We start from the raw sequence: 14,965 nt of genomic DNA, 5'->3' as shown, positions 1-14,965 counted from the left end.
CCACCGGCCGCCGGCACGGCCCCCCCCCTCCCCCGGTGGTGGCCGCCGGCCCCCCGGCTGCCCGGGCCCGGCAAGCTGGAGTCGCTGAAGCGGTGGCAAGAGGAACGGGTGGCCTGGTGTGAGCGGGGCGTTCAGGTGCTGCTGACCACAGTGGGGGCCTTCGCCGCCTTTGGCCTAATGACCATCGCCATCAGCACCGACTACTGGCTCTACACGCGTGCCTTCATCTGTAACACCACCAACCTGACCGGGCCCGGCGGAGGCGAGGAGGCCTCCTCCCCACACAGGGATAAGAAGGATCCCGGTGGCCTCACCCACTCAGGGCTCTGGAGGATCTGCTGCCTGGAAGGTACCAGGACCCCTACCCCCACCCCAACCACCTCCAGATCCTCTCCTCGCTTCCCCATCAGCCGGCCCGTAGATGGTATTTAGTGAGCGCTTAAAACAGGGGTCTGGGAGTCAGAGGACCCGGGGTCTGAATCTCGGCTTCGCCACTTGTCCGCTGTGTGACCTCGGGCGAGTCACTTTGATTCTCTGGGCCACAGTTTCCTCATCTGCAAAATGAGGATTTCATACCTGTTCTCCTTCTTGCTTAGACTGTGAGTCCCACGTGGAGCCTGATTGTCTTGTATCTACCTCAGTGCTTAGAACATCCCCAGGCACGTAGTAAGTGCTTAACAGATACCGCTATTATTGTTATTCTTCCTAAGCCCTTGGAAGAAGGCTATACAGTAGAGTCGGTCGACGTGATCCCTGACCGTAAGGAGCGTATGAATTATAGCCTTCATCTCTTCCAGACCTTACATCCCTTGCCTTCTCTTTCCTCCTGACCCTTCTCTCACCCCTTCCCCATTTTTTCCCTCCTCTTGACCCCCTACTCATCGCCCTTCTCCTCTTACCTCCGTATAGCCATCGAACGGAAGGGGACCCTGCAGAGTGAGGGCCGCCTTCCTAGTCAGGGGTGGTGGCGGGGGTGGGGGGTGGTGGGGAGAACTAAAGGGTGGCAGACTCTCCCCTTCCTTTCTAAAATATCTCTCGGGAAGGGAGGCGAAGATAAAAAGTGAGGAAGACCAGGCACCATCACCAATGGGGTTTATTGAGCACCCTACTAAGTGCTTACCACTGGGAGAAGGAACTTTCCTCTTTCATCCCCCTCCCATCACTCCACCATCCTTCCAGATCTCCCTAGCAGTCTAGGAAGGCCAAAGAATCCCCTTGGGCTCTACCCAAACTTCTATTCCAGGGGCTGTCCGGTGGAGTCCAGTGACTCCCAGAGCGGATGAGAAATGTAGTTTCTTGGCCACCTTCTCTCCCACCCCGCTTACCCTCACTCCCAACTATCGTCCCCACTCCGCCTCCAATTTTCCAGGACTGAAGAGAGGTATCTGTGTGAAAATCAATCACTTTCCTGAGGACACAGACTACGACCATGACAGTGCAGAGTATCTGCTACGTACGTGGCGGGAGGGTGGCTTGGGTGGGAGGCTGGGGTCCTGGGAACCAGAGGGCAGAGACTGGGAGGGGGGCTGGGGGAAGACTTGAACTGGAGATTTAGGGGTGGCGAGATTGGAAAGAGGCAGGGCCAGAAGAGCTGGAGAACTGAGGAGCTGAAGGTTCGGGGGCTGGGTGATTGTGGGGGAGGTCCCAGAAGGGCTATGCCTCAGAGGGGGGAGGGAGAGCTTGGTTCTTCAGCCAATCCTATTCCTCTCCTCGTTCTCCCTGCCATGCTCTCAACTCCACCCAACCAGCTGGATCCCCTTGGGCTTTCGATTGGCCACCGGGGCCCTCCTAGAGGGCAACCTGGAACTGGCTGACATCCCGGAATCCGACTGACTTGTAGATTTGGAAGATGACCGGGGGTCGGGGGTGGGAGTGAGGGGGGGGTCCTTTAGAATTTGGGAGAATCCCTTCTCCTGATTGGCCCCCGGGTTTAGGCGGCTTGGAAGTGTCCAGATCCGGTTGCCCAGAGGAGAGGCGGGTGGTGAGGGACGGAGTGGAGAAGGGTGCTGTGGGTGCGGGAAGGGGTGCGTGGCAGGTAGCGGGGCTCTGACTCTACCTATCTCTGCTCTCCTCACCATCTCCGCTCCTTGCCTGGTAATGCGCCCACCTGACGCCTCCCTTTCTCCTGCCCTCCCCATCTCCTCCACCTCAGGTGTGGTCCGAGCCTCCAGCATCTTCCCGATCCTCAGCGCCATCCTGCTGTTGCTCGGAGGCGTGTGTGTGGCGGCCTCCCGGGTCTACAAGTCCAAGAGGAACATCATCCTTGGGGCCGGGATCCTCTTCGTGGCTGCAGGTGAGAGCTTCGGGGGAGAGAGAGAGAGGCGGGACTGGGGATGAGGGAAGAGGAGGAGGGAGAGAGAAGGGCCTGGAGAGAGGAAGGAGGGGGTCTGGGAGGATGATGGTTGGCAGGGTCTGAGGGGAAAGAGGGAGGGTCTGGGAGGAGAGGAAGGAGGATGGGGGGGAGGAAGGGGGCTGTGGGAGGGGGGAAAGGAAGGGGGCTGGGAATGGGGAGGAAAGGGGGGCCTGGGGGAACGGGGAGGTGTCTGAGAGGGAAGGAAGGGGAAGTCTAGGGTGGGGGGGAGGGATGGCCTGGGAGGGGACGGACGGGGGACCTGGGGGAGGGAGGAATATCTGGGGGCGAAGGAGGAGAGAGTGGGAGGAAAAGGAGAGGGGGTGTGGGAGCAGGTGGAGGGATCTGGAAGGGGACAGAAGACCTACGGGGCAGAGGGAGGACCTGGGAGGGGGAAAGGAGGCGAGTCTGGGTGGGAAGGGGACGCCTGGGGAGGGAAGCGGGGGGCGGAGAGGAGGAGGAGGACCTGGGGTGGGAAGAAACTGAAGAGAGGGGAGAGAGGGGTGGGGGCAGTGGGTGGGGGTGGGGGTAGAGGGGTGGGACGCTGGAAAGGGGGTCCGGGCAGGGCCCTCGGCGAACAGGAGCGACCCCGGGGCCGAGGGGAGAGAGGGGGGCGGGTCCGGGCGGTCAGGGGGCCGGCGGACCCTCCCCCTCCCGCCGCCCCCAGGCCTGAGCAACATCATCGGCGTGATCGTGTACATCTCGGCCAACGCGGGGGACCCGGGGGCCAAGCGGGACGACGAGAAGAAGTCGCACTACTCCTACGGCTGGTCCTTCTACTTCGGCGGCCTGTCCTTCATCCTGGCCGAGATGATCGGCGTCCTGGCCGTCAACATCTACATCGAGAAGAACCGGGAGGCCCACTGCCAGTCCCGCTCGGACCTGCTCAAGCCGCACGGCGGGGGCGGGGGCCGGGGGCGCGGGGGGCCCGGGGGGGCCGGGGCCGGGGGGCCCTCGGCCATCCTGCGCCTCCCCAGCTACCGGTTCCGTTACCGCCGCCGCTCGCGGTCCAGCTCCCGCTCCACCGAGCCCTCGCAGTCCCGGGACACGTCCCCCGTGGGCGGCAAGGGCTTCTCGTCCACGGACATCTCCATGTACACGCTGTCCCGGGACCCGTCCAAGGGCAGCGTGGGCGGCGGCGCGGGGGCCGGCGGCGGGGCGGGCACCGGCGGGGCGGGCGCCGGGGGGGCGGGCACCGGGGGGGCGGGCACCGGGGGGGCGGGCACGGCCGAGCGGGAGCGGGGCGGCTTCCTCACCCTCCACAACGCCTTCCCCAAGGAGGGAGGGGTCACGGTGACGGTGACGGGGCCCCCCGCCCCTCCCGCCGCCGCCGCCGCCGCCGCCCCCGGGCCCGGGCCCGCGCCCCCCGCCACGGGCACCCTGGGCAAGGAGGCGGCCGGGGCCTCCAACACCAACACCCTCAACAGGAAGACCACGCCCGTGTAGGACGCCGGGGCCCGGGACCCTCGACGGCGGGACAGGACCGGACCCGGGGAGGGGGTCGGGGGTCTCGGGATGGGGGGGGGGGTCTCGGGGGCGCGTGCGCAGGCGTGCGCGCACGAGGACCCGGGGAGGGGGTCGGGGGTCGCAGCGGCAGGCGTCCGGGGCCGAGGGAGGGGACGGGGGTGGGGGGGAGGACTGGGCTTGTCCGCTTTGGAGACTGTTGTTCTTTCCCTCCCCCCGGCCCCGGCCCGCCTGGGCTGCCTGCAGGTGGACAGGAGGCTGCCCCGGCTGGGGGAGGACTGGAGGGGCAGCCCGGGAGGGACACCGAGTCAGGCGCAGAAGAAGAAGAGTAATAATGACGATGGTGGTATTCATAAAGGGCTATGTGCCAGGCCCTGGACGAAGCTCTCACTATGTGCCGGGCCCTGGACGAAGCGCTCACTATGTGCCAGGCCCTGGACTGAGCGCTGGAAGAACGACTGTGGTATTTGTTCAGCGCTTACTATGTGCCAGGCACTGGTCTAAGCGCTGGAAGAATAACTGTGGTATTTTGTTAAGCGCTTACTGTGTGCCAGGCACGGCAGTAAGCGCTGGAAGAATAACCGTGGCATTTGTTCAGCGCTTACTGTGTGCCAGGCACTGTAGTAAGCGCTGGAAGAATAATTGTGGTATTTTGTTAAGCGTTTACTATGTGCCAGGCACTGTGCTAAGTGCTGGAAGAATATCTGTGGTATTTTGTTAAGCGCTTACTATGTGCCAGGAGCTGTGCTAAGCGCTGGAAGAATAACTGCGGTATTTTGTTAAGCGCTTACTGTGTGCCAGGCACTTTAGTACGCGCTGGAAGAATAACTGTGGTATTTGTTCAGCGCATTCTGTGTGCCAGGCACTGGACTCAGCGCTGGGGTGGATACGAGAAAATGGGGCTGGACGCAGTCACCGTCCCATGTGGGGCTCACAGTCTCAATCCCCATTTTACAGAGGAGGGAACTGAGGCCCAGAGAAGTGAAGCGAGGAGAAGATGGAGAGCCGCAGAAGCAGAGAGGCCCACGGTCGGAGAGGGCTCGGGCCGAGCCGGGCCGGGCCGGGGGAAGGCCAGAGAGGCCAGCTCCGTGCTGAGATGCGGAGGTGGATAGCCGCCCGCTCACGGAGAGAAGAGGGAGATGGGGAGAGACTTCGAAGGGCAGAAGGAGCCAGAGACTCAGGGAGACACCCGAGACGAGGAGCGGGAGAGACAGAGGCACCAATAACTGGGGGAGTGGAGGGGAACGAGCAGAAGAGATGGGGGTGGGGAAGGTACCAAGAGACGGAAAGAAGAGGATCCCGGGGCGGGGATGGCAGCTGGTAGAGAAGGGGGTCCGAGGAGTGGGCGGGAGACCCCCCCCAGGCCTCGGGCTCCCGTTCGGTGAGTTTTGCCGGTGTCTCAGCACAGAAGACTAATGAGCCATGGGCAACCGGGACTCTGGGCCTGTCCCCCTCCTCCGCCTCCCAGAAAAAAGACACCCCCCGGAGTTGTCGACCCCCCACCCCCCGACTGCAGGACCCTCCTCCTTCCCCCTCTATCTGTCCCCCACATCCCCAGGCTCCAGGGATTTTTATTTGCAAAAAAAACAAGCCACACACACACACACACAAACTGATGGGACCTTTGGGGGTCGGGGGTCTCGGGGCCGGCCCCCTCCTCTCCCTGTGTCCCTCTGCCCCTCGCGCCCCCTCCCCCAGTGTCGTGCTGCTGTCCGTGTCCGAGGCCCGGGGGCTGGAGCTGCATGGAGGGTCACCCGGGGCGGCCTGTCTAATAAAGTCCATGAAGAGAATCCCGAGCCGTCATTCCGCCCGCCCCGAGTCCAGCCGTCCAGTCCGTCCCCCAGGCCACGGCTCGGCTTCCCTCCCCGCCACGCCCCCTCCTCCGGGCCGCCCGAACATCGCTCACCTCGGGGACCCAGGCGTCCGGCGCCCCAGGCCCTTGCTTTCTTAATAATAATAATAACGACGATGATGACGATGGTATTTGTTAAGCGTTTACTATATGCCAAGCACTGTTCAAAGCGCTGCGGTAGATAGAAGTTCATCAGGTTGGCCCACGCGGGGCTCCCAGTCTTCATTCCCATTTAAGAGATGAGGGAACTGAGGCCCAGGGAAGTGAAGGGACTTGTCCCAGAGCAGACAAGGTGGATTAGCACCCACGTCCTCTGTTTCCCAAACCCGGGCTCGTCCTCCTCAGCTGCTTCCCCACCCCCACCCCCTAACACACAAACACCACCGGCCTTCCCGGGTCTACCTGGGGACCCAGGCGTCCTAGCCCCCCTTCCCGCGGCGCCTCTCTCCCAGTCCCCTCAAAATACCCGCCGTCTCCATGGGGACGGGCCGGGGCGACAGGTGCAGGGTGTTATTTACGGGTCGCGCCCGAAATAGCCCCGGGGCCTCGACTGCGGGGGTGGGGGTCGGGGAGGCCGGGGCTGGACTCCAGGCCCTGGGCGGAGGCGGCCAGCGGGCACCGGACCTGAGGCCGGAGCCGGACCAGAGGCCGGAGCCGGGGCGGGAGGGAGAGCCGGGGGGCTGGAGGCCGGGTGCGGGGTCCGAGCTGAGGGAGGCCCCGGGCCCGGGCCCGGGGTGGGCGGAGGCCAGGACACCTGGGTCTGGGGCGAGGGGCGTTTCTGGGAGCCGGGGGGACCGCTCGGCCCCCACGCTGGGGCCGCGGCTGGTCCTTCTGTCCCCCAAGGGACCCCGGGTCGGTCCCCCGGAGCCCCCCGTCTCCAAGGCTCCTCTGGCTCCCGGCTGAGGACCCCCGGGGAAGCCCCCTCCCCACCGCCCCGGGCGTCGTCCGGCCCCTGCAGGCGCCCCCATCTCCCTCTCTAGGACCCCGTTCCCCGGCCCCCGACCCCCGACCCCCGGCACGATGATGTGGTCCAACTTCTTCCTGCAGGAGGAGGAGCGGCGGCGCCGGGGCGGGGGGCTGCGGGGGGCGCGGGGGAAGCGGGGCCCGGGCCTGGCCCCGGCCCTCGAGGGCCAGATCAAGCTGGCGCTGCTGCTGACGGGCGTGGGCGCCACCCTGGCCGTGCTGGCCGTGGGCACCGAGTTCTGGGTGGAGCTCAACACCTACCGGGCCAACGGCAGCGCCGTCTGCGAGGCCGCGCACCTCGGGCTCTGGAAGGTCTGCGCCAAGCGGCTGTGGCAGGAGGACGTGCCCTCCGGCCGGGCCACCTGCGGCCCTGCCGAGCTGCCCGGAGGTGAGACATTCCCCCCCCCCCCCCGGCTGCCGACCTCCAGGGACCCTCCCGGGGCTCCCCCACACCCCCGTCCCCAGCGTGGACACCGCCCCTCCCCTCTTCCCTCTCCACAGACCCCGCCGGGCCCCCGCCTCCCTCCCTTCCAAATTGCCCCTGAGAAACCCCCATCTCAGAGCTCGGGACCCCTCAGACCCCCGGCCTCGCTGATCCGGACCCTCTCTATAAGCCCCTCTCCCGTTGTCCTATGACCCCACTCCGTCTCTACATCCACCGCTGCCGCCGGCCTCCTTGCTTGGCATCCTCAGGCTCGCCTCCTCCCCACCCCCCAGCGTCCTCTCCAAACCCCAATGGAAACCCTCCACGCGTCTCTGAGGCTCCCTAATTATCCTGCAGCATTTCCCCTCCCACCCCTCCCCACCCCCCACAGTAGCACCCCACGAACCCACAGAGTAGTAATAATATGTAATTCCCACAAAGCGGTACTCTCCGTACACTTCGACCCTTCCCTGTAGAGACCAGAAACTTCCCAACCTGCTTCTTTCCAGAAGCTCCTACCCCACAACGTCTCCGGGCTCCTCCTCGAGGGGGAGAATTCCTCGGAGCCCCTTGGACCGCCCCCAGACCCCTCCGAGCTGATACTTCTCTTGACCCTCCCCATCTCCACTCTGCTCCCCAAGGCTTCCCCTCTCCTCTTCCACCCATATGGCCACTTGGAGACCGAGACCACCTTCCCTAAAGTCTGACCCCCTCCCCCCCACCCCCAGCTTCTTTCCTCCAAGGGCCCCAGCTCCCTTAATCCAAGGAGGCCTCTCGGGCCTCGTAATCGCCTCGTCCTCCCACACCTCCCCCTCAGACAGGTCTTCCCCCTTCAGACCTCCAATCCCTTCAACTGAGGGGAGCCCACTGCTCCCTAGATCCCTCCCCAGCCCCCATCTGCCCCCTCCTTCTGCTCCACTACTCTCTCCGCCCTTTCCTCTCTCCCACTCTCTGTCTCCCTCTGCTTCCGCTTCTATCCCCACATGCCTCTCTGTCCATCTGGAGCTGTGTCGATGGCTCTGTCTCAATTTATTTGTCTTTGTCTCTGTCCCCCTCTGTCTCCCTCTGACTCACTCTCTTTGTCTCCACACCTGCCTGGAATGAACGGGCTGCAAATTCTAGGGAGGCTTGGCTGACAATGCAGTGGAAGGGAGGGAAATTAGACTTCAGAAAGAACTTCCTGGAAGGGGGTGGAGAGCAGATGTGCGCAGGGAGGAGAGTGAGGAAGTCTAGGGTCTCTCCTTCCTTGGAAATCTCTCAGGGGAGTTGAGACACCCCTTCCGTCATCATCCCGCCTGGACTTGGGAACGTCTTACTGGTGCAGAGACCCAGGGAGAGGTGGGATGACCCAGGGAGGAGTCTTTTGGGGTTGGGAGGTTTGCAGTCAGTCTCTGTCTCCGGTTTCAGTGGCAGTTTCCCTTGGCTTCAGTCTCTACCTCCGCGTCTCTGTTGCTGTGCCTCTCTCTGAGGCTGGTCCCGTTGTCTTTCCCCATCTCTCTCCTCCTCTCCTCTTCCTGTCTGGCTTTTTGCCAATCTCTCTCTCTCTCTCTCACCCCAGCTGTGGATTCACCCCCAGGGGCAGGGTTGTGAGGAGGAGGAGAGGCTGGGGCGCAGAGGGGAAGAATCCTTGAGAACACGGAAAGTCACGAGGCTTCATATCTCCTTTATAGAGCTCACGTCCCTCCATCAATCAATCAATCAATCAATCAATCGTATTTATTGAGAGCTTACTGTGCGCAGAGCACTGGAATAAGCTCTTGGGAGAGTCCAGTTTAACAGAGTTGGTCAGCAAAGAACTTACACTCTAGAGGACTTTTACGGTCTCCATCTCTATCTTCCTCTCTCTCTCTCTCTCTGTTCACAGAAGCCAACTGCTCCTATTTCAAGTTCTTCACCACTGGGGAGAATGCTCGCATCTTCCAGAGGACGACCAAGAAAGGTGAGCAGGGGTCTGGGAGCTTAGGGGCCCTCTGCCTTCCTTCTGTGGCTCTGTCTTCATCTTCCTTGACTGCCTCCGCTGGAGACTTAGTCAACCCTTCTTCTAGGCCCGGAGGTTCTTGGAGTCTCAGGCTAGGTTTCCCTCATCTTGTCCCCCTCTCTGACCCTCCAGATGAGATGGGAGCCCTGGGAGGGGGGCGTCAGGGAGGGTCCGAGAATCTGTGCACAGAAACTGAGAAGGTTGGGGTGGAGGCTGGGGGTGGACCATTGGTCCAGGGAAAAGTACGTCCCGGGAGAGAGGGTATAAGTGGTCTCTGTGAGGACCGATCAACACTCGGGGGAGCCCCTGGGGGGCTTGCCCAAACCCTGACCCGCTGCCCCTCCCAGAGCTGAACCTGGCAGCGGCAGTGCTGGCGGTACTGGGGCTGGGGGTGATGACGTTGGGCTGCCTCTGTGTCATCATGGTGCTCAGCAAGGGGGCCGAGTTCCTCCTCAAACCCGCGGCCATCTGCTTCAGTCTTGCCGGTGAGACCCCTACCCCCACCCCCCCGTCCTCTCCCTGAGGAGTCTGCAGCCCAGTCCCCTTCCAATCCAGGGTGCCAGGATGACCTCGCCGAGGGTCTCAGGCCAGAAAAGGGGAGGGCTGGGCTCAGAGGAGCCACGGGACAATCGCATGGTGGGACTTGTAGCCCCCAGAGACCGTTGCATGTTGGGCTTTGACATTTCCAAGGACCATTGCATGTTGGGACTTATGGGCCTGGGGGATCATGGCTCTTGGGAAATGAGGCGGAGGGCTGGCAGGGAGGGCGTGATCTAGGCCCCTGTCTCCTCCCCTTCCCTCCCATCTCTGCCCCCCAGGTGTGCTGCTGCTGGTGAGCCTGGAAGTGTTCCGGCATGCAGTTCGGGGGCTGCTGGAAGGGGCAACACCCACACCGGCGCCGGCCCTGGAGTACGAGTACTCGTGGTCTGTGGCCTGCGCCCTGGCGGCCGGGACTGTGCTCTTCCTGGGGGGCGGCTGCTTCCTGCTCCTCGCCCTGCCCCCCCGGCCCTGGAAGGCCCCGTGCCTTCGGCGGGGGGATGGGGACACCTAACTCTTCCCCATCACTACCCATGGGCCCTGGGCAGTGTCCCCCAGAAACTGCCCCTTTTCTTCTTCCCCCTCCTTCTCGTCCAAATCCCCCTCTCCCTAGGAAAAATATTTCCTCTCCCTGGGGTACCCCACCCCACCTCATCCAGACCAACCCCATCCCCGTCCCCGCCCCCTTCCTCTTGTAAATAAGCTTTCCAGTTCCTGGATTTGGGCGGGATGGTGGATTGAGGGTCCCCAGTCTCTCCTGGAGCACAGATGGGCTAAGAGGGTGAGGTCGGTCTGGGCCTCTCACCTCCCACTTTCCTCCTGGATTATTTATTTGGGATCGAGATCTTTCTGTGGCTGATACATCGGTCGCAGGGATCCCGGCTTCTGGTCCGTCAACCCCCGCTCACACTTCGCGCATGAGATTTTGATGTTAAATCTCGGGAAATGAAACCATCACATCTGACTGAGCTCATTTCTGGCTGTGGGGAAGGCGGGAAGGAGCTGGGGGTTGGGGGAGACTGGTGAGGGACCCTTCCTGGAGAAGGGTGGGAGGTCGCAGGGGAGGGGGCAGGTGACCTTCTTGTGTCATCCTATTCCTCCAGGGCACTGAGCCTCCATGTGAGGAAAGCGGGATGGGCATGGCAGCCGATGGCCTCTAGGGCCCACTACCCCCAACGGACATTGGTCTAGTCAAACCTGGAGCCTGGGTCATGTCTGGGGGAGGAGACGGACTGAAAGGGAAAAGCCCAAGCAGCCGGAACTCCACACTGCTGGGGTTCAGGGAGAAGGAGGGGGAGAAATGACCGGACCACTAAGCAGGGGGTGGCGGAAAGATGGGAGAAGAGCAAGATGACCACTGGGTGTCCACTGCTCATGGGTGATAGGTCGGTCCCGAGCTGGGGAACAGGCCCCTCCAAGGGCAATGGGGAGAGGGGACGTGTCCGCGGGGGCCTGAGGAAGAACTGGAACATGTGGTCCTTCTTTTATGTTCCCGCCACTCCTAGCGTTCTCCCTCTGTCAGTCGGTCAGTCAGTCAATTGTATTTATTAAGCGCTTAACAGGTGCAGAACTGTACTAAGCGCTTGGGAGAGTACAATAGAATGCTATAACAAGGTACTTTCTCTGCCCGTAACGAGCTTACAGTCTTCAGGAGGAGACTGACAATATAAATAAATAGGTTACAGATACGGACATAAGTTCTGTGAGAATGGGGCAGGAGAATGAATCAAGGGAGCAAGTCAGGGTGGACGCGGAAGGGAGTGGGAGAAGAGGAAACAGGGGTTTAGTCAGGGAAGGCCTCTTGGAGGAGTTGTGCCTTCAGTAGGGCATTGAAGATGGGGAGATGCCAGGCCTGGGGCAGAGGCTGGATCTGGCAGGTTTATCCATCGAGGGGAGAGGGCAGAGAGGTGGGGTTGGGATTGTAGCAATGAGAAAATCCCCTTGGGGAGAGTCTCTCCGATAAGGAAGTTTCCTGAGTATGTGTGTTGGGGCAGGCAGCCAGAACCCGGATTAGAGACCCATAAACTTGTGTCTACCCAAATCGTTTAGAACAGTGCTGGACACATAGCATGTGTTTAATAAATAATAAAAATATGTAAAAAAAACTGCACTACCACAGCCTAATCTATAGAGGTCCCACCCGTACTCTCTGACCCGCCTTTAGCCGCACCTCTGACTTTCAAATTCCCTGGGCTCAGACAACCCCAGTCCTTCCCTGCCGTTAACCCACTCCCAGCAGCCCCCAGACCCAGAGGGGAAGAGAGAAAGGACGGAGACAGGTAAGGAGAGTTCTTATGTCTTTTCCCTGCAGTCTGACTTCTTGCAACCCTTTTCATTCATTCAGTCAGTCATATTTATTGAGCGCTTACTGTGTGTATAGCTTAGTTCAGTGCTAAGCTATAGACACTTGACTCAGCACTTGGGAGAGTACAATACAACCAAAAACAGACACATTCCTTGCCCACAGCAAATTTACAATCTAGAGGGAGGGAGACAGACATTAATATAAATAATGGCAGACGTATACATAAGTGCTGTGGGGCCGGTCGGGGGAAGAACAAAGGGAGCAGGTCAGGGTGCTGCAGAAGCGAGTGGGAGAAGAGGAAAGGGGGGCTTAATCAGGGAAGGCCTCTTGGAGGAGATGGGCCTTCAGTAAGGCTTTGAAGGAGAAGAGAACACTCTTCAGTCAGTCAGTTGACAGTTTTATTCAGCATATACTGTGTGCAGAGCACTGTACTAAGCCCTCGGGAGAGTCCAAGAGAGTTAGGTGACATAATCCCTGCCCTAAAAGAGTTTGAAATCTTGCAGAGGAGACAGGCATTAAAATAATTTCAGATGGGGGAAGAAAGAGAAGGAGCAGGGGACATGTTCATCATTATTATGGTATTACTATATGTCAAACACTGTTCTAAACCCTGGAACAGATACAAGTTAATCAGGTCAGACATAGTCCTATCTGGGGCTCACAGTCCAAGTAGGAGGAGAATAGGCTAATTGAATACCGTTTTATTATTATTATGAATAACATCAATAATAATGATATTTATTGATTATTTGTTATAGGGATATATTATTATGATGTATTATTTTATGTTATAATGAATTATAATAATATTGATGATGATGATAACATTTGTTAAGTGCTTAATGTGGTAGAGAAGCAGCATGGCCTAGTGGAGAAAGCACAGACCTATCCACTAGAACTTGAGTTCTAATCCCAGCTCTGCCACCTGCCTGTAGTGTGACCTTGGGCAAGTCGCTGAACTTCTCTATGCCTCAGTTACCTCATCCGTAAAATGGGGATTAACACTGTGAGCCCCATTAGGGACATGGACTGTCCCTGGCAGAACCTAGCACAGAGTATGATGCCTGGCACATGGTAAGCGCTTAGCAAATATCATTAAAAAAAGACAAAAAGTCTTTTAAGCACTGGGGTAGATATAAGTTAATCAGGGGGGACACAGTCTCTGTCCCATATGGGACTCACAGTGTGAGTAGGAGGGAGACCAGAGATTGAATCTCCTTTTTACAGATGAGGAAGCTGAGGCACAGAGAAATTAAGTGATTTGCCCAAGGTCACATAGCAAGCAACTGTCAGAGCCAGTATTAGAACCCAGGTCCTCCGACTCCCAGAACTGGACTCTTTCCATTAGGCCACACTGTTCTTCCTGTTTCTGTAATAGACAATGAAAATTATGTATGTAAGTGGGTGGGGCTAGGGAAGAAAGCGGAAGGGAAATGAGAAGGGCAGAGGGACAGTCTGGGGGAAGACCTATCTCTTGGAGAACTCATTCCCTCCCATGGCTTCAACTACCACCTCTTTGAGGATGATATCTAAATCTCTAGCTCCAGCCCTGATCTCTCTCCCTCTCTGGAGTCTCGCATTTCCTCCTGCTTTCAAGACATCTCTACTTGGCTGTCCTCCTGTCCCCTCAAACTTAACATGTCCAAAACAGACCCCAAAACCACCCAAAACCCTGTCCTCCTCCAACTTTCCCATCACTGTAGATGGCACCTCCATCCTTCCTGCCTCACCAGCCCATAACTTTGGCATTATCCCTTGACTCCTCTCTCTTTCATTCAATGTAGATATTCAGTCCATCGCTAAGTCCTGCCGTTCCACCTTCATAACATTGCTAAAATCCACCTTTTCCTCTCCATCCATACTTCTAACACGTTAATACATTCACTTATCTATCCTGCCTTGATTACTTTATCAGCATCCTCGCTGACCTCCCTGTCTCCTGTCTCTCCCCACTCCAGTTCTTACTTCACTCTGCTGCCCGGATCATTTTTCTACAAAAACATTCAGGACATGTCACTCCTCTCCTCAAGAAACTCCAGTGGGTGCCCATCCACGTCCACTTCAAACAAAAACTCCTCACTATTGGCTTTAAAGCACTCAACCACCTTGCCCCCTCCTACCTCACTTCACTACTCTCCTCCTACAACCCAAACCGCACACTTCACTCCTCTAATGCCTATCTACTCATCGTACCTCGATCTCATCTATCTCGCTGCTGACCTCTCACCCACATCCTGCCTCTGGCCTGGAAGTCCTCCCTCCTTGTGTCCGAAAGTCAAGCACTCTCCCCTGGTTCAAAATCTTATGGAAGACACATCTCCTCCAAGAGCCCTTTCCTGACAAAGTCCTCCTTTTCTCTTCTCCCACTCCCCTCTGTGTCACCCTGACTTGCTCCCTTTTTTCATCCCCTCTCCCAGCCCCACAGCACTTATGTCCGTATCTTTTATTCATGTATTTATATTGATTTCTGTCTCCCCTTCTAAACTGTAAACTCATTGTGGTCAGGGAAGGTATCTGTTTATTGTTGTATTGTACACTCCCAAGTACTTACTACAGTTCTTTGCACACAGTAAGCGCTCAATAAATGCGCTTGAATGAATAAATGAAAGGAGTACCTGGAAGACTGAATCTGCTGAAGCTACACTGACCCTGACCCTGATCCTGACCTCGACCCCTGACCCCTGACCCCTGATCCTTCCTTAGCCCCACCTCTGCCGTTCCAGTTCCCTGGGCTCAGAAACCTCCCTAGCTTCTCCTCTCGCAGCAGCAATCCCACTCCCAGAATCCCCCAGACTCAAAGGGAAAGAGGCCCCGGAGGGAGAATTCTCCGGTCGGTCTTAACCCCACAGCCAGACTTTTTTTAGCCCGCCCACCTGAATGCCTTTTTCCCGCCTCCTGATTTCCATGAGATCTTTGGCCTGATTTTCTAAAATTCCTTGGCAGAGTTAGAGTTCTATTTTTCCCACTGCCTACTATCTCCTTACCCAATTTCCTTTCTGTTTCATCTTAGAGCAAAAGCTCATTTCTGGGGGGCCTGAGACAGGGTGACAGAGGAAGGGACATGGTGGGGAGGGCCTGCTCTCTCCCCATGG

The 14,965-nt window shown here is 58.9% G+C and overlaps 2 protein-coding genes across 3 annotated transcripts; both read left to right on the top strand.

Moving 5' to 3' along the window:
- Nucleotides 1–3,851, top strand: CACNG8 (calcium voltage-gated channel auxiliary subunit gamma 8; the record flags this gene model as incomplete). Its single annotated transcript, XM_029072885.1, has 4 exons — nt 1–349; nt 1,370–1,453; nt 2,153–2,293; nt 3,018–3,851. Coding segments are annotated over 4 exons (1,353 nt in total), but the record flags the coding sequence as incomplete, so codon positions are not given.
- Nucleotides 3,852–6,686: 2,835 nt separating this feature from the next.
- On the top strand, nt 6,687–10,525 carry CACNG6 (calcium voltage-gated channel auxiliary subunit gamma 6). Of its 2 annotated transcripts, XM_029074027.1 has the most exons (4): nt 6,687–7,017; nt 8,918–8,992; nt 9,379–9,516; nt 9,850–10,525. In XM_029074027.1, exons 1-4 carry the CDS (start codon nt 6,687–6,689, stop codon nt 10,080–10,082), a joined length of 777 nt encoding a protein of 258 aa, XP_028929860.1. In that variant the 3' UTR covers nt 10,083–10,525. The 2 variants fall into 2 exon arrangements, with proteins under 2 accessions (XP_028929860.1, XP_028929861.1); XM_029074028.1 differs by lacking the exon at nt 9,379–9,516.
- The last annotated feature ends 4,440 nt before the right edge of the window (nt 10,526–14,965 follow it).

Source organism: Ornithorhynchus anatinus, chromosome 10 (genome assembly GCF_004115215.2).
Source record: "Ornithorhynchus anatinus isolate Pmale09 chromosome 10, mOrnAna1.pri.v4, whole genome shotgun sequence".
In the NCBI taxonomy this organism is placed as follows: Eukaryota; Metazoa; Chordata; class Mammalia; order Monotremata; family Ornithorhynchidae; genus Ornithorhynchus; species Ornithorhynchus anatinus.
The sequence above is the reverse complement of the archived record's forward strand: the minus strand, read 5'-3'. Positions and strand labels throughout refer to the sequence as shown.

Bases quoted from the DNA above. Each gene is read 5' to 3' on its own strand.
- CACNG6 (XM_029074027.1), top strand. From the start codon at position 6,687: ATGATGTGGTCCAACTTCTTCCTGCAGGAGGAGGAGCGGCGGCGCCGG. The intron at 7,018-8,917 runs GTGAGACATTCC...CTCTGTTCACAG, and splicing joins CCCTGCCGAGCTGCCCGGAG to AAGCCAACTGCTCCTATTTC. The intron at 8,993-9,378 runs GTGAGCAGGGGT...TGCCCCTCCCAG, and splicing joins CCAGAGGACGACCAAGAAAG to AGCTGAACCTGGCAGCGGCA.